The sequence below is a fragment of the Stenella coeruleoalba genome (genome assembly GCF_951394435.1).
Source record: "Stenella coeruleoalba genome assembly, chromosome: 1".
Lineage (NCBI taxonomy): Eukaryota > Metazoa > Chordata > Mammalia > Artiodactyla > Delphinidae > Stenella > Stenella coeruleoalba.
The window spans coordinates 80,563,997-80,591,393 of record NC_137169.1 but is presented as its reverse complement, the minus strand read 5'-3'; the positions used below and the strand labels follow the sequence as shown (position 1 = coordinate 80,591,393).

At 37.9% G+C, this 27,397-nt stretch overlaps 1 protein-coding gene across 1 annotated transcript; it reads right to left on the bottom strand.

Annotated features, from left to right (window-relative positions):
* Positions 1-218: 218 nt before the first annotated feature.
* Positions 219-24,252, bottom strand: EPHX4 (epoxide hydrolase 4; the record flags this gene model as incomplete). The annotated part of the gene is made up of 7 exons (XM_079933940.1): positions 23,565-24,252; positions 20,601-20,686; positions 13,382-13,539; positions 11,763-11,891; positions 8,110-8,213; positions 3,177-3,325; positions 219-462 (listed from the first exon to the last, which is right to left on the bottom strand). The coding sequence occupies exons 1-7, from the start codon at positions 23,793-23,795 to the stop codon at positions 219-221; spliced, it is 1,101 nt and encodes a 366-aa protein (XP_079790066.1). The 5' UTR covers positions 23,796-24,252.
* Positions 24,253-27,397: the final 3,145 nt, after the last annotated feature.

Here is a 27,397-nt window from a genome sequence, read left to right as displayed (position 1 = left end):
AGTGTGTACATTTTAAGGCAGATGCTTTTCTGGGCAAAATACAACAAGAAAAAAACCAACATTATGTTACAAGTTCACATGTTCTCAGATTTTTCTTGATGTCATTTGTCAGGATATTTATTTATGATAAAGCATATTAAAACAATTTTTCCTAATGAAGCTTAAAGAAGTTGATGAACAATTTAAAAAAATTATTTAGAGATTTCATTACAGACTCGTCACAGAAAAAGCCAGTCTTTTCTCCTTGTTTCTTCTTTTAGAAATGTCCATATCAGTTTGTTCACTATGTCAGGTTGTTCTTGCTGGAGCCCGTGACTGGCCTCTGACAAAATAGTTAGCCTGAAATAGTTCTTAACGTAAATCTTCGTGCCTTCAGCCATCTCCGCCTCCATAAATGCGTCTTTCTCTCCCCACAGTAGTAGTGTTGGAGTGATCACCATGTGATGCTTGAGAGGCAAGCAGCTATAAAAACAAAACACGTGGGCTTGAGACTCACTGTAAACGTTAAAATAACATTCCCCCAAAATGTTTCTTTAGGCCACAGATTTTTAAGGAGGGCAATATCACCACCAAAGGGATGAAAATTTGTTCTTGGGAGAGTGAAAAAAAAATTATGCTTTTTATATATAAACCATGAGTATACACACAGTACATAAACAGATATTAAAATTTCATGGGGTGGGGGGCAATTAGGAAAAAAAAAAATGCCTAAAAAGCCTCTGAAGGGAAGTGATGACAAACAAAATGGTTGAGAAACACTGCATTAGGCAATCAATCTGTACAATAAAAAAAATTAATGGTCTATTTAAGAAAGGGCCAGATAAAAGTTTTAATTGGATCAGCCGTGCAAAACTTATAATGCAGGCTATAAATTAAATATGAAATTCATCACTATGAAGAATAATTTGCTTCAAAAAGATAACAGAATTTCTGAATAGTGTGATGAAAGGGAGCTTTAAACAGTGTTACTATTTAAACGTATTTCAATTATCTGTTGGATAATCTAATGAATTTTATGTGAAAATTGGAACTGAAAAGTCAGAACATATATACGGAATGAGCCTTAATACTACATGATACTATATTTATTTCGCAAGAAGATTCTTTTTAAAATATAAAGTTTTTATTGTGTATTTTTTAAATACAGAAAAGTATAAAGAATAAAATCATGCATAATTCCATCATTAAAAAATGGTCATTTTCTATGCATATCGTTGAAACCATAAGTACAATGCAGTAAATATACAGTTTATACACAGTATACACATGCAAATTTCATATTAATTTATAATAACTTTCTTGTTTCATATAGTTTTTCAAAAATAATTGTAAAACATACTATTTTATGGCATAATAACCCATAAATGACTGTTCCTGTATAATGGAATATTTAGATTATAGCATCACTTAAAAGAAGGGGATGTTTGTTTGTTTGTGGTACGCGGGCCTCTCACTGCTGTGGCCTCTCCCGTTGCGGAGCACAGGCTCCGGACGCGCAGGCTCAGCGGCCATGGCTCACGGGCCTAGCCGCTCCGCGGCATGTGGGATCTTCCCGGACCGGGGCACGAACCCGTGTCCCCTGCATCGGCAGGCGGACTCTCAACCACTGCGCCACCAGGGAAGCCCGGGGATGTTTTAAGTGATGCTGCAATTAGCATTTTGTGCCCAAATCTTAGTTGGCATTTCAGATAACTTCTTTGGGCTAGAGTCCTGGAAGTGGAATTCCTGAGCTGAAGAGGATACATATTTTTAAAGCTTTTGACAACTTCTGCTAAGCTGTTTTTCAGAAAGGCGGGATGGTATTAATTACAACCCTGTTAACTAAGAATGAGAAGGAACATTTAACTAGACACTCTCCAGCACTGAATTACATTTTTGCTAGTTACAAAAAAGCTTGACTTGAGGCTACTTGGGGTTGATAAAATGCTGCTGGAATATGAAGGATATCACATATGTCCACCAAGGTCTTAACTTTTGATTCTCATGCAAGTGGCCATCATTTGGTTCTAATGCTCCTAAAAATTAAGTTCTTGGTGAATGGGTAAACTGATATAAAAATATATCTATACTTAATTATTGATACATGGATTGCTATACAAACTTGCAAGTCACTTAAATTCTGGAGCTCATAAAGTGTTCCAAAACAAAACATTTTCTAATAGTTACCTGCATATTTAACAACATGTGAGCATGTAATAGTTGAATTAGTAAGGAAAGGGGACTATTAGTCCCTATTAAAAGGACTATTAATGAAAAAGTAAAGAGGAATATAAATTCTTCACCAGATCGAATTGAGGGTAAAAGGGAGGAGTTTTCAGAAAACTAAAAGAAAAGCATATTCTCTGGTCCTGAGGTTTCAAACTGTTAAATGTCACATGAAACGTAAGTTACAGATAAAACAAAGTATGTACAGATAGGTGACTGTAGTTAATACTGTATTACATATTTGAAAGTTGCTAAGAGAGTAGATCTTAAAAGTTCTCATCCCAAGAAAAAAAATTATATGTATGGTGACAGATGATTAACTAGACTTACTGTGGTGATTATTTTGCAATACATACAAATATCAAATCATTATGTTGTACACCTGAAACCAATATAATGCTATATGTCAATTATACTACAGTATAAATAAATAAATAAATAAAACAAAGAAAAACATTAAATATTTTAAGAGAGTAGGTTTTAGTATACTAAGCTAAAGAACTTAATGGAAAATACTTGATAAAATAATTCTTATTAAAAATAATCAGTAAATATAGTTCTGAAGAACCTAAGGGCAGGACAGGAATAAAGACGCAGATATAGAGAATGGACTTGAGGACACGGGGAGGGGAAGGGTAAGCTGGGACGAAGTGAGAGAGTGGCATGGACATATATACACTACCAAATGTAAAATAGATAGCTAGTGGGAAGCAGCCGCATAGCACAGGGAGATCAGGTCCGTGCTTTGTGAGCACCTAGAGGGGTGGGATAGGGAGGGTGGGAGGGAGACACAAGAGGGAGGAGATATGGGGATATATGTATATGTATAGCTGATTCACTTTGTTATATAGCAAAAACTAACACACCATTGTAATGCCATTATACTCCAATAAAGATGTTAACAAAAATCAAATACTGGCTCTGTATGGAATTAATATTTTGTTTAGTTAAAAAGAGCAAATTATACTGACCTGAAGATGTTTCGGTAATGGTTGATTGGACCATTTAATGCTCCAGGTTGAGAAAAAACATAAATATAAGCTTCAAGATCTTCTGCTGTTAATCGACATCCTTTTCTTCCAATGCCAGTGCTGTGACTAGTAAACAGATGTTTCAAAGCCTGATAAGTGAGAAGAGAATAATTAAAACTCTTCAGTTACCTAATAGTAACTAAATACTTGGCTTTTGAAAGAGAATGATGGTCAGTGTGCAGTGATAGCGCCCAGTTTCTGCTCTAGCCAGGTTGGAGACCTCATTGTTTACAAGCACATTTTATATATTTCTGCTTTCCTGGCTTTATTTTTGATATTATTCCCTTTTAATCCCCCATGGACACTTCACCCTTATGAAAAGTATCCTGTCTTCTTGGTGTCTCTTCACATTCTACAAGGCTGAGCTCGAGTACTATCCCTGCTCTAAAGCCTGATATTCCAGTTAACAGTTTATCTATTTACTGACAACCAATCCACACACCTCCCCCTAAATTGTTTGAACTTCTTTTGATCACAACCTAGAGTAACAAACACATTTTACATCATGATCCAGTTCGTATCTCTACACATATATGTCTGAAACAAAAGTTTAAAGAAATAGCCCTTACACTTATTACAGCATGTAATGATATTTTCAATTCTGTTCTACTTTATTTTTAAAAACTCAAATTGCAAGCCACTTTACTGAATTGCAAAACTTATTTCATGACTCACTAATGGGTCTCCACCTACAATTTGAAAAATACTGCTCTATACCAGCATTTCTCAAAGTGTGTCTCTAAACAATCTGAATCAGAATTATTGGGATTCTTGTTTAAAATTAGATCCCTCAACCCCAAAACACCCTTGCAAAAATATGAAATGACATGTGCAGGAGGTGATTCATTGAAACATTATTTGTAATAGAAAAAGAATGGAGGACTTCCCTGGCAGTCCAGTGGTTGAGACTCTGTGCTTCCACTGCAGGGGGCACAGGTTCGATACCTGGTTGGGGAACTAGGATCCCTCATGCCCCGTGGTGCAGCACAGCCAAAAAAATTTTTTTAATTAAGAAAATAAAAAGAATGGAAACAAATGTCTGTGGGGGGTTGGATGAATAAACTATGGTATAGATACACGTTGGTGAATTATGTGTTCTTAGTACTCTAAGAGAAGATGGAGATAATCTCTATTCTGATGATGGAGTCATCTGCAGGGTATATTGTTAACTGGAAAAAAAGCAAGGGTAGAAATAGTGTTTATAGTATGTTATCTTTTGTGTGAGAAGGAAAAGATAAATATATACATATTTGCTTATATTTTTAAAAAGAAACAATAAAAAGAGGAAACAAAACTAACCAAAATGGTTTTCGATGGGAGACAGAATAGGATGGAGACAGAGAAACAGAGGAAACAGAGACAAGTGAGACTTCTCTGAATGTACCTTGTTCTAGAGTTTTGACTTAGAACCATATAATGTTTTATATAAAGTCATAGAAGTTAAGTGAAAATGCTGTCATCTTAAATTTGCTTTGGAAATGTGAATAAGAACTCATATTTTTTTCCTAAAAAATATGTATGTCTACATTCTGTCCAATGGAAAGATCTAGAAGCAATGAAAACTCAGTAACAATGATCACCTTGATACCCAATCTGTGGTCTCTAAATACCATTTCCTGCTAATAGGAGCCAGAGTTCCTTCAATAAATGACTGATTCCAGATCTGGAACAGGAAAAAAATGATGACCTTAGGACATTAAGGAAGCAAGCTATCCCTGACTAAAGGGCTCCTGTGTCAAGAGGACATAGGAGCCAACCTGAAGGAGTTCACACTTGCAACAATTTGGGCATCAAAGAGAATAATGACTGTAATCAATTGATAAATATCAAATATATTTTTAAAAATCATGAGCTCATAATGATATGAAAAAAAAACCCTCATTGGTTATCAGTGGAAGTTTCTAGGGCACCAATTCATTACTCTGGAAGTTGTTTACAAAGGGAAATAATGAAGCATTTGTCCTGCCATTCTTGTGGGAACTGTATTTCAGAATAACCAAATATAGATGTGGAAATTCCTCTTTATACATGAATTCCAGTTAATAAAAGCAGAAAGAATAATATTGGGTTGGCCAAAAAGTTCGTTCAGTTTTTTCCATAAGATGGCTCTAGTAGCACTTAGTTGTCTTTAACTTTATTCGAAATAATTTTGTTGTATTGTGACTGCTGTCATACTAGCATGCATTAAAAAAAAAAACTTATCAAAACTGGTGAATTTTTGTGTAGCTATTTTAATATTGAAGATGAAGAAAAAAAGCAACGTTTTCGGCATATTATGTTTTATTATTCCAAGAAAGGTAAAAACGCAACTGAAACTCAAAAAGAGATTTGTGTGGTGTATGGAGAAGGTGCTGTGACTGAGTGAATGTGGCAAAAGTGGTTTGAGAAGTTTCTTGCTGGAGATTTCTCACTGGACGATGCTCCATGGTCGGGTAGACCAGTTGAAGTTGATGGTGATCAAATCGAGAAATTAATTGAGAGCAATAAACGTTATACCACGCAGGAGATAGCCGACATACTCTAAATATCTAAATCAAGCGTTGAAAATCATTTGCACCACCCTGGTTATGTGAATCGCTTTGATGTTAAGCTAGGTGAAAAAAAACCTTCTTGATCGTATTGCTGCATGCGATTCTCTACAGAAACGTAACAAAAATGTTCCGTTTTTAAAACAAATTGTGATGGGTGATGAAAAGTGGATACTGTACAATAATGTGGAACGGAAGAGACCAAAGGCTGGTCTTCGTCCAAAGAAGGTGATGTTGTGTATATGGTGGGATTGAACGGGAATCCTCTATTATGAGCTCCTTCTGGAAAACCAAACTATTAATTCCAACAAGTACTGCTCCCAATTAGACCAACTGAAAGTGGCACTCAACAAAAAGCATCCGGAATTACTCAACAGAAAACACATAATCTTCCATCAGGATAACCAAGGCCGTACGTTTCTTTGATGACCAGGCAAAAACTGTTACAGCTTGGCTGGGAAGTTCTGATTCATCCGCCATATTCACCAGACACTGCACCTTCAGATTTCCATTTATTTCGGTCTTTACAAAGTTCTCTTAATGGAAAAAATGTCAATACCCCGGAAGACTGTAAAAGGCACCCGGAACAGTTCTTTGCTCAAAAGGATAAAAAATTTTGGGAAGATGGAATTTAGAAGTTGCCTGAAAAATGGCAGAAGGTAGGGGAACCAAAGGGTTCAGTAAAGCTCTTGGTGAAAATGAAAAATGTGTCTTTTATTTTTACTTAAAAACTGAGGGAACTTTTTAGGCATCCCCATAGAACTAAAAAAATCACTGTTTTCTAAAGAAATAATGAACCTAGGCCGTGACGATCAAGGTATGCTAAAGTTATTTGGTGAAAGGTTGGTTGTTAGGCAATTTGGATAGGCTGACAATTTGTGAGTCCACTGGTTAGTGTTAGCATTACTAAAACTGGGACAACTAAGCATTATGTGCTTCCCTGATGTGACGCATTAGGAAATACACAGAACCACCTATAAAATATTCTTGTCAAATTAAACAGTCTAATCAAGCCTCTAGATCAGTAGCACCTATGAAGTAGGAAAGACAAGGCTTAGCAGAACTAGTTAAATAACACCATGATGAAGCAGTCAGTCAAATCCAAAATGTGGACCATTCCTCAGGGCAAATGAACAAATTTCTTCTTAAAAAAGTGATGGTAAAAAACAAAAGGAAAGAACCGTTAAAGATTTTAAAATGCATAACAAACAAATACAATATGTAGACCTTGTTTGGTTCCTGATTCAAACAAATAAAGTGCATAAAGACAGTTGAGACAATTAAGAGAATTTGAATGGGCATTAAATGATTTTAACAAGTTGTTCATTTTGTTAGCTTTGATAATGGCACTGGAGTTATGTTCTTTTTTTAAAAATAGTCCTTATTGTCAGAGGTACATGCAGAAGTATTTCCAGGTAAAATAATATTATGTCTTTTTTTAACCTCCCTAAATATTTAACATCATGCTGGACAAACAAGAAGCAACTAATTAACTTCGAAGAAATAGATACTATATATGACTCCTGGTGTCAGTGTATATGGTACACCAATACCTGCAGGCTTAATTTTGTTTGGGGGTTTTTTTAATCCCAAGGGCTTCCACTTCTGCTACTGTCAAATTCTCTTACCTGGCATTCATATTCTTTCATCTCCCCATGGAATGTTCTCTAGAAAGAAGTATGCCTGTAGGGGAACAGGCTCTCAGAAAAAAATTGAGTTAACACCCAGGCACTCAAACATATGAATAGAGAATGTAAAAATAAGTAAGCCTATCGATGAAGCCTTAGAAACATTTATTAAGTTTTAGCATTTGTCTGTTTTCTTTTCCCTTTTTTTTTTGGCAGCACTGAAAGGCTTTTGGGATCTTAGTTCCCCAAGTAGGGATTGAACCCGTACCCCCTGCAGTGGAAGGGTGGAGTCCTAACCACCTGGACCACCAGGGAATTCCCTGTTTTTCTTTCTTAAAGATGGATTTTAATTTAAAATGTTTCTCATTAACATTATTTGTTTGACTTATTTTTTTGCATAGGAGGAAATGCCTATCAGTGCATAACACATAACAGATGTACAATAAATGATTATTTAAAATAAATCAGAACAACATAAGCAGAACTGGTTTTCTTGGGTTTTTTGTTTGCTTTTAGTGTTTCAGTCTATGTTTTATTTTTGACCTCCTAATTTTGTCATCCTCTTGGGCACCAGTCTTTCTTTTTTTAATTGAGGTATAATTGATATATAACATTATATTGGTTTCAAGTGTACAACATACTGATTCAATATTTGTATACACTGCAAAATGATCACAGACAATAAGTCTGTAACATCCATCACCATGTTTGACTTACCTTGAAATCATTTATGGAAAACATAAATTCTGGGAACCATGGTATTTGGAAGAAATAATAATAGCTGGATTTGAACAGCTGGGCAGGGTGTCGTAAAATATATTCTGAAATTAAAATATCGTGTTAGACCTTATCCAAGGGGTATGAATTACTTACTATTGAAATAACTTCTTTTTAAGGCAATTTCACCTTTGAGATGATCCCATAAAAGAATCTACAAATAAGGCTTCTGTATATTTCTCTTTGGAACAATTTCTATGTTCTTATATTTTATTTTGGATATTTTTGGTATTTTAAATAATTAAAGCACTTTAAATAAAAAGAAAGTTCCACTTTATGAAATGTTGACTCAGAAAGGAACAGGAAACCCAAAACAACACTCCCTTTTCTCCAAGGTCATTATCAGTGACCAAACACTTTTCCTAAGGATACATGGGGAAGTAATTTTCCCTTGTTGAAAAGATTTTCCTTACAGGCTGATTTGAATATCTTATTCATTTGGCCTCAACAGAAACTAAAGCCTTTCCTTTAAATTCATTCATGTATTGAGAAAATTCATCCATTCAATGAATCTTTGAATATCTACTGTGTGTGAGGGGATTTAGCATTGAACAAGAGAAAAGAGGTTCCCATTCATAAGGAACATACATAATAAATAAGTAATGAATACTTAAAAGATCATTTTAGTTAGCAAAAATACCATAAAGAAAATAGAACAAGGTAATCTGATTGAAAGTAATGGTTGGGTGGTGTGAAGGGACTATCCTTTAGTAAAGGTGGTGGAACAGGTTTCTCTGGGGATGTGGGATAAGCCTTGAACGCAAAGATCTAGGAAGAGCATCAAGAACAGAAAGTAGGTACTGGGCTTGGCACATTCAAGAAGCAGAAAGAAGGCCAGTGTGGCTGATGTGTAGTGAATGAGGAGGGGGAGATGGTATGAGTTTTAGAAAAAAACGCAGAAACCCAGTCAGGTAAGGCCAGAATGATAAAGATTTTAAGTGTTTTGGGAAGACACAAGTTTTAAACTAGGGAGTAATGTGATCATACATATTAAATGTACATATTTTTTGTGTATTGTATACTATACTTTTACTTTCCTTGCTATAGAGGTGATTTTTTTTTCTTATTTCTAACTGTGTAACTGTACTCAACATGGTTAGAGTTTTTAGAATTATGATTCTCAGGTAAGTGGAGCACTCTTGTGCTATACTTTTTTATAATGTCATCATCGAATAAGATTTATTCAGCTCTGCATTTAGAGATATCAATACAGTTAAGGGAAAATACAGTCATATTACTTGAAGACTTCATATTGACCTGACCAGGGTTGAACCTATTATTGATAAGATAGTTCCAGAAATATCCAAGTATTTTCTTACTGAAATGACCAATTACAGTTTGTCCATATAGCAGCACCAACAAAATAACATTTACTCTAGGGTCCTGATCACTTGAACAAGCATGTAGCACAACTTCTATTGACTAATGCAACTGAGAGAAATATGATGAACCTCAGTTAGATATTTGATTCCTAAGCAGCCATGCTATTACCTCAGCTGAGATAGGACAATTGAATATGTATCTGAAATTTAACTTTTATACTTATACAGTATTTATGTAGTCATGTTCCCTTTCTCCCTCACCTACTTTAATTTTGAGGAAGAAATAAAAATATGTTTTTCTGAATTTTTTGTTCCCTGGAGGGCTACTGTGGGTCATGACAGTACTGAACCTCAGAAAATTTGACAAGGGTAGTTAAAGAGGACAAAATTATAATTTTTGTCAAAACCAAATAAAAGTGTGCCTAGCCATTGTTCAGTTTTTTTATTTGTTTTTAGTCACTCTTAAGATTAAGGGTTCTCTTTATAGCAGAGGTTCTCAAAACATAGTCCATGTGGACCCCCAGGGATCCTTAAGACCCTTTCAAAGGATACAGATGGTCAAATTATTTCAAAACAATACAATTAACTTTTCTCATTTTGCCATTTGCACAGATGGTACAAAGGCAATAGTAGATAAAGCCATTGCTGCCTGAGCACAAATCAAGGCAGTGACACTAAACAATACCCGCAGTCATTGTATTCTTCACCACCACACACTTGCTGTAAACAAACAAGTACATAAATACATAAAATTAAGTGGCAGTTTCACTTAAGAATGTCTTTGATGAAATAGCAAAAATTATTAATTTTATTAAATTTCTACCTTTTTGTATACGTCTTTTTAACGTTGTTAAAAAGAAATAGAAAATAAGGCAGTTCTGTTGAACACCCAAATACAATGATTGTCTCGAGGAAAAGCACTTCTGCAATTGTCTGATAAGTTGAATTAGCTGCATTTTTAATGGAACACCATTTTTACTTGAGAGAACGACTAACTATCATCAGTCAGATTGGGTATTTAACAGATAGTCTCTTGAAAATGAACAAAGTGAGCCTGTCACTTGAGGGAAGACAATCAACAGTGTTTGTTGTCAATGATGAAGTTCAAGATTTCAAATGAAAATTAGAATTTTGGAAACTTGTGTCTGCTACTGTGAGCTTGACAGCTTTGCAAAGGCTTTTTTGATGAAACTGGGGTGATATTAATGAACATGATTTGATAGCATATAATGAAATGTGTCCACTTATGGAAGACCTGCATAACTCAATGAACCAATATCTTCCAATGCGTGATGATTGCAAAATCATGCATAGGTAGAAAAAATCCATTCAAAGTGCTAGAGAGGCCAATGGATTTTAATGTGACAGAGTACAAAAAGTTCATTAATATGACATCAGATTCCACATTGTTACTAACCTTTAAGAAATACCTAATTTTTGAGTTTGGTGTAGTATTAAAGGAGAACATATGCAGTTATTTGAAAAGACTATTAAAATTCTCCTCCTTTTTCTAATTACAAATCTGTGTGAGGCCAGATTTCTTCATGTACTTCAATTCAAACATTTGCAACAGATTGAATATAGAAGCAGATATGAGAATCCAGCTGTCTTCTATTAAGCCAAAAGTTAAAGAGTTTTGCAAAAATGTAAAACAATGACACTCCTCTCACTAAAATTTTGTTTTGGAAGATGTAGCTAGTTTTCAGTAAAATGTTTATGCTAATATGTACTGGATTAATTATTTTTAAAAAATGAATTAATACATAAACATTTTAAAAATTCTCTTTTTTAATTTCCAATACAGTGAATGTTTATGGATATAACCCATATAAACAAATTCTCAATGGGGTCTTTAATAATTTTTAGGAGTATAAAGGAGGCCAAAAATTTGAGAACTGCTGCTTTAAAGAATGCTGCCATTCCTGACAGCCAAAGGAGTCAGGCAAGAGGAAAATTTATTTCTAGGCTGTCAAGATTCATTACTGTCAAAGTAATGTTACTGCATTTTCCGTTTAACTCTTTAACTCTCCCTAAGTTAGCGGTAAAATGTTTTCTAAAAATAAATAAAATTATGCAAGCAAATATAAAGCAACAATTCCTGTGACTCTTCAGGAATATTTAAAGCTGAGATAGCTGACATTATCATGTGATAATATCATATTTAATTTAAAAAATATTATGTTAATCAACTTTTGCTGTTTTTAATCCGTGTCAGTGACAATAGTGAGTTGTCACGCTATCAAAGATGTCTTAAAGGAAATTTAAACTCACCTGTAAATACATTTGGATGAGGGAAATTAATAACAATAAGCTTCATCACCATTTCAGGATAACAGATGGCAATTAGCCAAGCAATCATGCCTCCCCAGTCATGGCCAATAAGAACACATTTGCTATACCCTGTAATTGAGAAATGAATGTTGGCATCATTGAAAAGAAACAGGTGGGTACATCATTACTGCACATAAAATAGGTATGTTTCTAAAACTAATCTTTCTACTCTCCTACCCTAATTATGCACTTTGTGCAGACACTGAGTTTGGTGCTTCCAAAACCCTGTATGTCTGAATCACCTAGGGTAGCTTTTTAGAAAATTTAGATGCCCAGGATCCATTATAGACCTCAGAATCTCTCTTGGGAATTTATACTCTTAAAAAAAATTAGAAATAGTTCAGCTCTGGTCACATAAACCTGAGTTTGGAAAACCATGGTAAAGACTACACATAATTAGGTCATAAGCAAGATTACATTATTGATTTAACTCGAAAATTTCATGATTACAAATTTAGGCCAAGTTTGACTGAATTACCACAAAATGTGAAAGAAATATGGCTGTCGGAAATCAGTGTCTCTGAGTCTATTTTACTGTAATCACAGTAAATTACAACACTGCATTGACACCCCCAGACCTCATCCATTTTTTCCCCTCTAAGAATATTGACCTGATCTACGTTCTCATTAGATTGTTGTAGAAAAGGGTCTTTAATTTGATTTCATGGGTTTCTCACTATACTGGTTCTGTTAACATATTGATGGCAGCAGCTGGGTTTTAGTCAAAAGGGATATAGTGTATTAGATTATTGTTAAAAAATATTTACTCCTCCCCTCTCCCCACTGCCATAGAGGTAGTATACTTCACTGCTCCCTCCCTCTTTTATTCATAAATTTATTTATTTATTATTTATTTTTGGCTGTGTTGGGTCTTCGTTGCTGTGAGTGGGCTTTCTCTAGTTGCGGTGAGCAGAGACTACTCTTTGTTGCGGTGTGTGGGCTTCTCATTGCGGTGGCTTCTCTTGTTGCGGAGCACAGGCTCAAGGCGCTCAGGTTTCAGTAGTTGTGGCACGTGGGCTCAGTAGTTGTGGCACTCAGGCCCAGTAGTTGTGGCTCATGGGCTCTAGAGCACAGGCTCAGTAGTTGTGGTGCATGGGCTTAGTTGCTCTGCAGCATGTGGGATCTTCCGAGGTCAGGGCTTGAACCCATGTCCCCTGCATTGGCAGGTGGATTCTTAACCACTGTGCCACCAGGGAAGTCCCCCCCACCCCACCTTTTTTCTGGCCATGCCGAAAGACAAGCGGGATCTTAGTTCCCCAATCAAACTGTGCCCCTTGCAGTGGAAGTGCAGAGTCTTAACCACTAGACCACTATAATAGATAGTATACCTTAAGTCAATTTTTAAAAACAAATTTTGAGAGTCACTTTTGGCTGTTAGACAGAATAGTTATTCTGGTTGTGTTATTTTAAGTTGCCTCTATAAATATTTTGAGCTGTATGAACTAAGATGACAGGATCTAGACAACAGCTCAGGTAGATGGAAGAAATGTGGTAATCAGTTTACAGTTTGTTGAATGTTAGTCCCTTAAAAAGAATTAACACTGTTTTTTAAAACCTACCTAAAGAGTCTAAAATATCCTTTATATCTGTAATTAGACAGTCCAATTTATAATTCTCTCGATGAATGGGAGCATCTGTTTCTCCATAGCCTCTCAAGTCCAACGCTACAACTCTATATTCACTTTTAAATTCCCTTAGTTGGTGACGCCAAGAATACCTGCAGGAAATAAGAAACGTTAAAAATACCACAGTAACTAATACAAAGAATAACATTACAGATTTTCTAACTGGAAAGCTGTAAGAACCCCCTCATTTTTGAGAAAGGTTATATAGCTGTGTGTGGGCAGGAAAGAAAAGAACTGTTTGAGAAATAAGCACTGACGTTCTTTACTAAAATTATATTATTTTTTTTAACCAGGTCCAGTGAAGTGTAACAAAGGGCCAGGGTTTATAGAAACTACAAAATATCAGATACTAAAACCTTAAGAAATGTATTTAAGAAGTCACTTTTCTAAGCTTTTCTTAAATAATGCTCACTACTATCACTGAGTCTGTACCTATAAATGCTTCCGCATACTGCACCATTTGATTCTCTCAAAAAATTTGTGAGATGAAAATATATTTTCCTAGAAGGGAGATTTTACTCACCTTAGTCCACTGTCAAATAGGACTCAATGTTTTTAGTAATAACAATGGGTTACTCATGGATGAAAATGTCTGACGATTTAAAAAAATATTTTCATGGAAAGAATCCAATAAAACAACTACTTAAGATAAACCTCTGGGCTTCCCTGGTGGCACAGTGGTTAAGAATCCACCTGCCAATGCAGGGGGCACAGGTTTGATCCCTGGCCTGGGAAGATCCCACATGCCATGGAGCAACTAAGCCCAGGCGCCACAACTACTGAGCCTGCGCTCTAGAGCCCATGCTCCACAACAAGAGAAGCCACAACAATGAGAAGCCCGGGCACCGCAATGAAGAGTGCCCCCCGCTCGCCACAACTAGAGAAAGCCTGCACACAGCAACGAAGACCCAACACAGCCAAAAATAAAAACAAACAAAAAAGATAAACCTCCACTTGCTAAAACAAAATCTTGGGGGGAAGATCCTGAACCATCAGCATAAGCTAGTGTGATATTTAAAACATTTAACAACCAAAATGGCACAGGAACTGACTAATTAGAATGACCATAGTGACAGCCAAGTCCTAGACGTTTCTGCTGGGCCAGGTGTTCCCCCTGTGCTTGATAATAAAACTGCAGAATTAATTGAAATACAGAGATCCATGAGATTATCTTCTAATAAGCAAAATCATTATGGATGACAAACAGAAAAAGAGACATGGATTTTTCAAAGCGACTCACTATGTTATGGAGCTCAAAATATGCATTTATCGAAAAGCATCTGCATGCACATCTGTCCATGAAAACACAGTGCAAAATTATCTGACACAAACCAAATGGGAGAGTGTTGTCTGGAAAGATTTTTGGAGCACAATAGGAAAGTGAACAGAGTGATCTGAGATTATAAACCAATAGTGCAAGGGGACTGCAGTGTGAAGTGACACAAAGCCATGAGAACAACGAAGCAAATCAAACACCTTACATCAGCAGGTAGATTATCAAGAAGGGTGTCAGATACATATTTGGAATTATGAATGGATAGCGTCTTCGATCTATTACTAGGATACCTATAATTTGTAAATATCTGCAAAAGCATTGCCAATTAATATGGATTTGAAAATGTTAACAAAAAGTGTCTTTCTTAGCAAGGCCATAGCAATATTGACAATCTTGTCTCTGGTTTGTAATAAACAAATGAAGCAGTTTCATTCCTTAAAGATACTCATCTGTCAACACATATGATTTTATTATTTTCTCATAGCCTTACTTAACATTGTGAATTGATTTTTTTATGTCTTCATAACTGAAGCCCAACTCTTCACTCTTTATAATCCCTCATACTCAATCAATAAAGTTCAGTAGATTCAACCTCTTAAATATTTATTTAATCACTTTTCCTGTCCATCCCTGGTACCATTACCTTCATTCAGGCCTCCATTAACACAGCAGCCTATCGATTGGTCTGTGTCCATTTCATTCCCCTTGGCTCTGTCTTCTACAAACCAGAGTGGTTTAGCAAAAACACAAACTCTCTCAGGTCATTACCCAGCTTAACAGCTTTTCTTGACTCTCTGTTACTCATAACGTGAAGCCCAAGCATGTTATTCTGGCAGACAAAACCTCCAAGATTTGACTTGCCCGATCTTCCAGCCTGACTACTTTATACTCTGTCATTTGCTATATAATAAAAAGAACTAACATCTATATCAGTTTTACTACATGCCAGGCACAATTCTAAGTGCTTCACACATAGGGATGTCGATCTTCAAGGCAGTACTATGAAGTAGGTACTATTATTATCCCCATTTTACAGATGAAGAAACAGAGGCACAGACTGGTTCCTGGATGTGCTGAAGGTCACAGATTTAGCAAACAGCAGAGCCAGGATTCAAACCCAGGTGGTCTGGCCTGAAAGCCCATGCTATGCTGCCTCTGCGGCACTTATCTACTTGCAGTGAATAAACATGGGTTTTGTCTTTATGACTTTGTTTATATAATCTCCTTGTCTGAAACATCATCCCTCCACATCATTCCCTTACTCCCCACAATCCCTGTCCTTCACCCCTCATTGAACTCCTCATGCTGGGCACCTCCTCTTCCAGGAGACTTCCCAGTCTCCCTCCTTCACAGGTGGGTTGGTTGGCCCCTTCCATACTCTCCCACTTGTCTGTACACTCTTCAGTGCACTGGGAAGAGTGTACAGACAAGTGTACTAGACACTAGTCTGTTGGTGCCTGGCACTTCCATTTGATGGTGAGCTCCCTGAATTATCTGGTAGACATGTAGGTGCTCAATAGAGATTTGTTGACTGAGTAAAACAATGAACAAATGAAAGCACTGAATTATGATAGTGCTAGAAATACCAGTTGTTCCATAAAACTCTGTCTCAGTTCAAACCTTGAGACGACCTTGAACTAAAGTTCCCAGATTCCTGTTGGGGAATTTATACTCAATTTCTATTAAAATGTGCATTGTTTTTATATCTTAAATACTTGTGTCTTCACTTAGAATTCACTTAATTAGAGATTTCAAGGTAGAAATTTGACTCAAAAAAATGTGTGCAATCCTGTAACATTTTACATTTAATGTATTAGAGATTATGCAAACATAATACCTGCACATCATTACCTTATTAATAATTTAAATTGCCTTCCAAATAAATTCAGCTATTGCTATTGTCAATGAGTGGAGCCAAACAATATCTTAAACATTTCTAAGAACGTTTAAGGATTGCAACTGCTATCTTAATAAAGTACAAAATAAATTTTAAATGCAATCTTCCTAGAGTTCATAAATAAATCATATTTGATTTACACATTAACTGTAAACTGAAGAAGAAATCACCCCAGCGATAGACTGATGGGTATGTCATTCACATGAATAAAACAAAACAACCCCCTTGATAGAGGAATGAAACATACTGCAAAATCAGTAACTCCTGACAATATTATAAATAAACAAATCTAGCTATTTTCATCCACATTGTTTTTTCCCCCTCTGGTAGCTTTAGGTAATAGCAGAGGACACTTCAAAAAAAACAACCTCTTTCTTAGTTATTATTCTTAACGTAAGGAGGACCCCTGGTTTACCAGGCTAGCCTCTTTGAAATGTAGAATACCCTCTTCCCCTTCACAAGAGAGAAAAAGTTGCAGTCATCAGATTCTGCTCAGCTGTATGGATGACGAGCCCTCACTTGAGTAATGACGAATGCGTCCCATACAGCTGGTGTATCGCCAGAAATTGCCTGCATCAGCTCAAGATATTTTTAAAAGCAATGCAAATTGAGGTGGAGATAGAGGGGGAGAAAAACCATCTTTGACAAACAGCCTTATTTTGGGCTAGTTTAGCTAAAGTTCTCATAGATGTGTATATTGTTTGATGTTTCCTTTATATTTTAAGAAAGAAGACAGAGAATTTTATTATTTCTGCGTAACATCTAATAGTATACATTAAATGTTACCAATTCTCAACAATTATTCTTAGTTAATGATGATAAATGCAAATAATACATTACATTTGTATAGTACTTTTCTGTTTAAAAAGCACTTTTACACACATTGCCAATTTATGATTATTTTGTTTTCACTGTACCAAATAATCTGGCCTACCTGACCTACAAAGATGCTTATAAATTCATGTGTATTTAGGCAAAACTTGATGATAGAGGAATAATATTTATATTTATAATGTAAATTGAAATCGGTTTGAAGTGCCAGATAAAGTTTTTTGGCTCTTAAAAAGGGGAGAAGTGCAAGAGAAGGGGTTTTTGGAAAAAGAAAAGGGGAAGTTCAAGAGAGAGAGACTTGAAGTGGCTTAATCAAAACAGCTTTATCCTAAATTGTGATTCAAATTGACTTTTTCCTGAATGGAGCACATGAATGGAATTGACTAGATTGTATGATGGGGAACAGTGGTAATTTGGAAGGAAAGACAGAGTAAGTGTCAACATAGAGGTCTTGGTTTAGGGTAGGACACACTCAAATAGAAGTTTTTGATTAACAGCAATCTCCATGTGGTTGCTCTAGGAATCTCCCTGAACAACCAGGTAGCTTTCAGATTAATGGCTAGCAAAGTTCAGTGAATTCAATATGGTCTATTTGAGTAACTCAGTTTTCAGGGTTTGCTGTTTGTTGTTTTAAATTATAGCAAGCCTCTTGCTGGAGTAACAAATAGTACATTTGGTGAACAGAAGGGGGCTCATTCCCATGATCTGCATATATTTCCTAATATATGCTCTTTAAAGTAAAAATATCTCTAGGAGTTTTTTCAAAACTAAACCATTCCTCTCAATAACCCTTTTGGACAAAGCCAAGACTTGATTTTGCTGGAGAAAATGGGTCTGATGTCCAGTGACTGGTGTTGGGCCCCCTCCTAGGCTGTCCTATCCACTGAAGATTCTAGGACATGGACAAGAATCACCAGACGTTTCTGTTTTGCAAAAGGGGTCTCATGAAGAGTAAATAAAGGGACAATGCTATGAAAAATGTGCAAAAGTATCATTTCTTAAAATATGACACAGAGCATCTACTGTCCTATATTAAATGGGTATCACTGCTATTTTCTGGGGCTCCTCAGAACAATTACCAAGTGGCTGAAGTGGTTGCAGGTTCATCTGTATCTTCCACATATAAAGAAGTGACGTTCCAGGAGGAAAAAGAGCACGGACAAGTATCGGGGTTGGTATGAGGTACAGAAAGAGAAGAGCCTTTAAATCTTTTCTTTCTAAAAAGTTAAGTCTCCCCACTTAAAAGATCATGAATTTTATATAGAATGATGATTTAAAATGTTAAAGTAAGGTATACTTACATTGTTGGTTAACTTTTGAATTTTTCTATAAGCTGTGAAATTTGAAAGGTAAAAATCCATGTATGTTATCAGATCATTATCATTCCTATATACCAAGGATATATTAGAGCAGAGGTCAGCTCTGAAGTTTAAGAAGGTATACCTTACTTTCTGGCACTGCCAATTGCAGAAGGGTAGCTGTGACACTCAGAAGAGTGCCAGGCACATAGTAAATGCTCAGGAAGTATTAACTATCATCAGCAGAATCAGGAAATTATTTTTTAAAGGTCTGGGACAATGCTCTGTCCCCAAATTTCTCCCTTACTTTCACTTTTAACCTGCAGTTCCACCATTACATATTTCTCACCTACTTCAGAGTTTTAAAGATTCTGTGTCATCCAAAGCCCTGATTTAAAAAGGCTCTAGTTCTGAAAGAGGTTTTACCTTAATACACTTTAGTAATACTTTATGAGTGAAAGGGACTTTATTAATAAATGCATTGAGGATGCTAGTGGTGGCACATGGATCTCCACACTGAGTGAATGGGAATGAAGGAAGAAAATGAACATTTATTGAGTATTCACTGGGGCCATGGGAACGGCCTTTCACATATTTTGACTCCCTTTATCCCCACAACTCTGCAAGATTCTTGTAGATTGTGCAGGGTCCTGCAGCAATTAAATGGCTGAGCCAGAATTCACTGCCCATGTTACTTTATGCAGATTTGACTAACGCTGCAGACTAACATTTTACTTGTGAGCCAGTCAGGTCATAGACTTTTTGCTCTGGGAAAATGATTAGCTAGATGGGTTTTTGCCATTCTCCATTCTTTTCTTCGATGCCTAATACTTCCTAGTGTGCTAGCAATCTCAATGCATTTATTAATAAAGCCCCTTTCATTTGAAAAGTATTAACTAAAGTGTATTAAGGTAATATCTCTTTCACAGCTAGATGTATTTTAAATTAGGACTTTGGATGACCCAAAATCTTTAAAACTCTAAAGGAAGTGAGGAATATGTAATGGTGGAATTCTAGGTGTTAAGAGCAAAAGTAAGGGAGACATTTAGGGACAGGGCATTGTCCCAGAACTTTAAAAACATACCATATATTCTACATTTGAGTCAGTTCAGAGAACATGATTTTTTTTTTTGGTCCATTTAGCTATCTCAAGATCATACCCTTGAGCTATCAAAAATATGATTTTCTTTTTACCACCTTGATATGTACCATCTTTTAAAAAGATATTCATTTTTTTAAAGTTTAATCATGTGATGTTTCATCTGTACTTACTTGGCTCTGTGGGGTTCAAAGGAGAACAGAACATTTTCTTCTAGGTAACTAGCAACTGCATATTTTTGGCTATAGGTTTTCTTCTCAATGTGAAATATTCCAATCCTTAATTTGTCCTGCATTCATCTGAGCCTGTTACTATGTGCATAGGAAAGAGTTCCTTTTCAGATTCCATGAGCCCTCTTCTCCCTCTGCCTTTCCCACACCCCAAGTCTCACCAAAAGCTGCCAGGTAACAGGCACTCTAATTCTTTGGTTTCTTGCAAATCTCCTTTTCTATCCAATGTTGTATTTTGTCTGCAGTAGGTACTATAAAAACTGTTTTGTAATTGACTATTCAGAAATTTGAAACACTAAATGATACTTCTTTTAATTATATAAAAAAAAATTAGGATGATAATATGCACGTTTCTTTAAAACAGGAGGAACACCATTCCTGTGATTGAGGAACATTTAGGAATAATAACTCTAGACCAGTACTTGATCATAGCATGGGGTCTATTAAAAGTCATTATAAGAAAATGACTCTATGATAAGCCGAGTCTTTAGTGCAAAAGAAAAAGTTAGTTGGTAAGTTTACCAGAATTCTGGAAATCCATGAAGCAGCAGCATCAGTGGTTTGCCTCTTTCTCCAGCGGCAACATAATGAAATCTTAACCCCGAATCCTGCAGCACGAAATAGAGGGCATGAAATTTCAGCGATGTTTTGTGTTGACTATAAAAAGTGGTACATTTAGTATTTCCATGCCGTTAAAAAAAATTCACTTGCATTATTTTTAATATAAAGAAATAAAATAAGTATATTAATTTTCAAAAAGAAAAAATAACCATGATTTATTAACAGGGTGAATTGAATGATTCACTTTTGTCAACATTCCCTTCTCCTATTTACAAGTTCAATTTATATATTATGAGCTTCTGAAACAGTCACAATTTTCTTACTGATGTGTCACATTTCATCGCACTCAAATTCTGCAGAACATGTAAATAATTCTGATCTGCATTTATATTCCTGCCATATTTACCTCCTACTCATGTACTTTTCTCAGCTTGCCCATCAAGAGCTGTGCCATCAGTTACATAATTCACACCACCTTTCCTTATTTTTAGTTCTCTCCTTCCCACGTTAGTATTTTCTGTTGAGGTTGCACGTACAGTTCCCCTGGCTGCCTGCTCCTCATGTCACATCAGTGTATTTCTTTTTTTTTTTTTAATTAATTTATTTATTTTTGGCTGTGTTGGGTCTTCGTTGCTGTGCGCTGGCTTCTCATTGTGGTGGCTTCTCTTGTTTCGGAACATGGGCTCTAGGCGCACAGGCTTCAGTAGTTGCGGCATGCAGGCTCAGTAGTTTTGGCGCACGGGCTTAGCTGCTCCGTGGTTGTGGGATCTTCCTGGATCAGGGATGGAACCCGTGTGCCCTGCAATGGCAGGCGGATTCTCAACCACTGTGCCACCAGGGAAGCCCCCATATCAGTGTATTTCTAACAGCCGAATGATCTGAGTGCTCAAGCCTTCACTCTGCATATGGGAGAAAAACTGCCCAAGGAAAACAAAAATCATGGGAATGAGACAGGAATACAGCAAATACAAAGCAAACAGAAAAGAGGAAAGTGGAGGAAAAAGCAAGAAAGAAAAACAAAAACTCAGAAGGAAGTGAGGAAAGAAACCAAGACCCAAAACCCAGAGACTGGGTTTTTTATTAGATAACCCAAGCAATTGGGTTTCCAGATGTGAAAAAAATCTTAAAGGTCATATAGTTCAACCCTATCATTTTTGCAGAGTTAGAAACTGAGGTCCAAAGATGTTAGCACAGGTCGTAAAGGTGGTTGGGGGCAGGGCTATGACTAGAACCTCCATCTTGTCCTGCCACCCAGGACAATGCTCTTTCCACTCCTTGGTTCTATGTCTCTGGGGAAACTCTTTAGGTGGCCAGAGTCAGAAAAAGTGCATTATGAGGAATTCCAGATGATTCTTAAACTGCTTTTCCCCTTCAGGTAGGATGAAGATAACAACTCTGACTGCCTGCAACTGCTTTTCCTTTTTTAAAACATTTATTTATTTATTTTTGGCTGTATTGGGTCTTTATTGCTACGCACGGGCTTTCTCTGGTTTCGGTGAGCAGGGGCTACTCTTCTGTGCAGTGTGTGGGCTTTCTCTGGTTGCGGTGTGCGGGCTTCCCATTGTGGTGGCTTCTCTTGTTGCGGAGCACAGGCTCTAGGAGCAGGGGCTTCAGTAGTTGTGGCTCAGGGGTTCTAGAGCGCAGCCTCAGTGGTTGTGGTACACGGGCTTAGTTGCTCTGTGGCATGTGGGACCTTTCTGGACCAGGGATTGAACCCGTGTCCCCTGCATTGGCAGACAGATTCTTAACCACTGCGCTACCAGGGAAGCCCTGCCCTCCACTGCTGAATGCCTTCCCAGAAGTTCAATAACTTCTTTTATTGGTGGTGAGTCTTGGAAGCTGAAAGGCTGTGGGCACTTGATTAGATTTAGTGAATAAATACTTCATTTCACTTACTATGTGCAAGGCACTGTTCTAAGTTTTTTGGTTTCGTTCATTTGTTTTTACACATATTAACTCATTTAAATTCTCATATCAACTCCAGGCTGAAAAAGTGTAAGAAAGACATGCCCCTTGGTTTTCTGAACTTCAGCTGCTGGGCAATCTAGTTCCTAATAGGAATCCCAGACCTGGTGACAAAAATATCCTTTCACGTAGGCTATTTCTGAAAGGCCTGCGAGTCAGACTGCAGGGTGCATTTCAAGAAGCCATCTCCCTTCACCACCTGGAGCCTCAGGAAATAGAATATCCGAGGGCTGTAAGAAAGCTTGGGACAAGCACAGACAATTAGAGTCTGCATGCATAGTTGACATTTACTTTTTGTGCCATTCCTTTGGTCTCTGGCACCATAAGTCTGCTTCCTTCCCCACAAACGTACACAATTTATTTATTGTTTCATGTTGCTTAGGTCATCTGTGAATGCTCCATTCTGCTGATCTGAATAAACTCCTGATTTCCAATGACTTATTCTATTTACTCTTTCAATCTCTAAAATTTGGACGAGGACAGCCTCCTGAGACAGTAGGGCGCCACCAGTAACAATTCCCTACAGCTTATCTGAGCTCTAAAGGGCAACGAGGTGACAGACCACAGCTTCCCCTTACAGGAGGAGAGGGAGCAGAATTATTCTGGGTTGTTGTGGTGGAGGAGGAGGGGACAGTAATATAATAGGACCCAGATTATTAAAGAAATTCCACATAACCTTCTCTCTGTCTCTCACACACACACACACACACACACACACACACACACACACGCACGCAACAAACAGGGACCGTAAAGACACACAATCCCGACCTTCTCCCGCGACACCTTGCCCCTCTTGCATCCCCTTGGCACCTTCCCCGTCCCCGCCGCACGCCCTGCGAACCCCGAGAACAGTAGGGGACGCTGGGCCTGGAGTCATGCAAGGATCAGCCCGGCGCCCTCTGCTCTCACAGTCGTCACATTCCCTCGCGACAGCGCCGGGCCCGCGCCGGCCTTCACCTTGATCCGCACGTAGCAGTGGGTACCCAAAGAGGGGTCGTTCAAGCACGCTGGAGGGTGTTCCCGGGCGACCCTCCGGAAGGTCTGCGTGGGTCCCTTGCCGATGCTCCACAAAAGTTTGAGCAGGTAGACGGAAGCGCAGAGCCCGCAGTAGCAGTAGACCAGGGACCAGAAGAGCAGGGACCGGATCGTGACCATCAGGCGGGGGAAGCAATCCCGCAGCCTCGCCATCGGGCGGCGGCAACGGCGGGGTCCGCTGCACTTCCGAGGCGCGGAGAGCAGCGGCGCGCACTTCGGCTACGGAGCGAGACTGCAAGCGCGGCGGCGCGTCAGCCCCTCCAGCCGGTCCGCGGTAGCCGGCTCCGCGCGCGCCTCCCCGCGGGCCCCCGGGCGTCCGTGCCTGGCGCGGGTCCGGTGTCACAGCCCCGGGCTCCCGCACTCACGGTGAGCTCTTGCGGCCACTGCGCCCAGCCCCGGAGTGCCGCGTCGCAGACCCACTACGCTGCGACGTCCGCCCCGGACTAGGTAGGCAAGGGTGGAGACACGACCTTCCTCCGCAGAGTAAAATCCCATTTCAGAATCGGTAAAATGTGGGGAAAATGAAGGTGAGACTTTCCCAAATCATCCTAGGTACTGTGGCCGGAAGAGCCACTCATTTTGACCAGTGTTCAAATCCTCCCATTGTCCTCAATTAGGCCTTTTTCTGGATCATGGAATTATGGGGCGCGTGGAGGAGGAGCAGTAAACGATTTTCATACTACCTGACAGACATTATTTCTTTATTCATTCCAAACAATCATCTGAAGGTGTTGATATTCTCCAACTAGATTCAGAGTCGTTATCTGCCCAGCCAGGTGTTTGGTTCTAAAGTCAAGCCTCTGGAAATCCCTGGTCTTTTTTCTGTTCCTCTGAGTTTTTCCTTTACAAGAATACTGTATAAATAGAATCACGTAGTATGCAACCTCTTGTTTCTGGCTTCTGTCGCTTAGCATAATGCATCTGAGGTTCAACTACACTGTTACATATATTGTTTCTTTTTTATTGCTCATAAGTGTTTTGTTGGATGGATGTACCATAATTGTATATGGAACAGTCCCCAGTTGAGGGACATTTCAGTTTTTCCCCAGTTTTTGGTGGTTATGAATAAAGTGACTCATGTAAAATTTTTGGTTCGAACTTAAGTTTTCATTTCACTTGGGTCAACACTTAGAAGTGGGCTTGCTGGGTCAGGTCGTTAGGTGTGCATTTACCTTTATAGGAAACTGTCAAACTGGTTTCCAAAGTGGCTGCAATTTTAATTCACACTAGCAATGTGTGAGAGTTATGATTAGGTCATATTCTTGAAAGCACTTAGCATTGTCAAAAAAAAAAAATCCCGATTTTAGCCGTTCTAAGAGTTGTGTAGTGTGGTATCTCATTGAAATTTGAATTTGCATTTCTCTAATGATAATAGTGTTGGGCATCTTTATGTACTTGTGTGACACTTGAATATATTCTTCTTTGACAAAGCAGCTGTCCAAATCTTTTATAGATTTTTTAAAAAATTGGGTTGCTTATTTTCTTACTATTGAGTTTGAAAGTTCTTTATATATTTTGGGTATGAATCCTTTATCACACATCATGTGGTTTGCAAATATTTTCCCAGTCTGTCTTTTCTTTTCAGTTTTAGGGACTTCTGAAGAGCAGAATTCCTTAATTTTGATGTTATCCAATTTATCACTTTTCTTTTATACGTGGTACTTTTGGTCTTGCATGTAAGAAATCTTTACCTAAACTTCAGGTCAACAAGGGTTTTTTTCCCCGTATGTTTTCTTCTAGAAGTTTTATCATTTCATGTTTTATATTTAGGTCTTCAAGTTAATTTTTGCATAAGATGCAAAGTATGGGTTGACATTTATGTTTTCCATGTGGATATCCAATTATTTCGGTATCATTTGTTGAAAAGAATATTCTTCCTTTATTGAACTGCCTTTGCACCTTCATTGAAAGTCGCTTGACATGTGGGACTATTTTTGGACCCTCTAGTCTGTTTCATTGATCTATACGTCTATATTTTCTCCAATACACACTTTTTTTTTTCTTTTTCGGCTGTACTGTGCAGCATGCGGATCTTAGTTCCCCAACATGTGCCCCCTGCATTGGGAGTGTGGAGTGTTTTTTTTTTTTTAAGGTTTTTGTTTTTTTTTTGGCTGCGTTGGGTCTTCCTTGCTGTGCAGGGGCTTTCTCTAGTTGCTGAGAGCAGGGGCTACTCTTTGTAGCGGTGCACGTGCTTCTCATTGCGGTGGCTTCTCTTGTTGGGGAGCACAGGCTCCAGGTGCACCAGCTTCAGTAGTTGCGGTGCACAGGCTTAGCTGCTCAGCGGCATGTGGGATCTTCCTGAACCAGCGATCGAACCCGTGTCCCCTGCATTGGCAGGCGGATTCTTAACCACTGAGCCGCGCCACAGGGAAGTCTGAGTGAGGAGTCTTAACCACTGTACCAGCAGGGAAGTTCTAATACACACTTGTCATGACTGTTGAAAGTATAGTCAGTCTAGAACTCAGGTGGTATGAGTCCTTCAGATTTGTTCTTTATCAAAATTGTTTTGGCTATTCTAGTTAATTTTCCATACAGATTTTAGTATTAGCTTGTCAATTTTGGCAAAAATTGTTGATTGGAATGAATTGAATCTATTAATCAATTTTGAGAGAACTGATATTTTAACAATATTGAGTTGTTCAATCCATGAACATATCTATCCATTTATTTAGATCTTCTTTGATTTATGTTTTTCATAGTTTTAAACATATGGATGTTGCATGCATTTTGTAAGATTTATACCTAAGTATTTCTTTAAAAAATATTATTGTAAATGCTATTTTTCAGTTTCCAGTTGCTTGCTGATTCTAGTGCTTACATGATTTTTTTTGTTTTATGTCTCAAATCCTGAGACCTTGCTAAACTCACTTTTTAGTGCTGGTAGCTTTTTGAAAAATTCTTTGGGATATTCTGTGTAGACCATCGTGTTATCTGTGAATAGAGGCAGTTTTATTTCTTCCTTTCCAATATGTTTGCCCTTTATTTCTTTTTCTTCCCTTATTGCACTGACTAGGACCTCCAGTACAACACTGAGTAGGAGTTAGAATGGGCATCTTTACCTTGTTCCCAATCATAGGGGGAAATCATTTAGTCTTTTACTATTAAGCATAATATTCGCTGAAGATTCTTTTCTTCTGAGCCACGCAGCTTGCAGGATCTTAGTTCCCTGACCAGGGATTGAGCCTGCGTCCTTGGCAGTGAAAGTAGGGAGTCCTAACCACTGGACCACCAGGGAATTCCCTTAAGATTTTTTTAGATGTCATTTATCATATTGAGGAAGTTCCTTTTTTTTTTTTTTTTGCGGTACGCGAGCCTCTCACTGCTGTGGCCTCTCCCGTCGCGGAGCACAGGCTCCGGACGCGCAGGCTCAGCGGCCATAGCTCACGGGACCAGCCGCTCCGCGGCATGTGGGATCCTCCCAGACCAGGGCACGAACCCGTGTCCCCTGCATCAGGAGGCGGACTCTCAACCACTGCGCCACCAGGGAAGCCGGAGGAAGTTCCTTTTTATTTCTAGCTTCTGAGAGTTTTTTTTTTTTTTTTTCCACAAATGGGGGTTGAATTTTCTAAAAGGGCTTTCTGCTTCTCTTGAGATAATCAGTTTTTCCTTTTTAACCTACTGATATGGTTAATTACATATAAAATTTTTGAATGTTGAACCAGCCTTTCATTCCCAGAATAAACCCCAATTGATCATGAAGTAGTGTATTTTTAATATATTGCTGAAATCTATTTGCTAATATTTGGTTAATGATT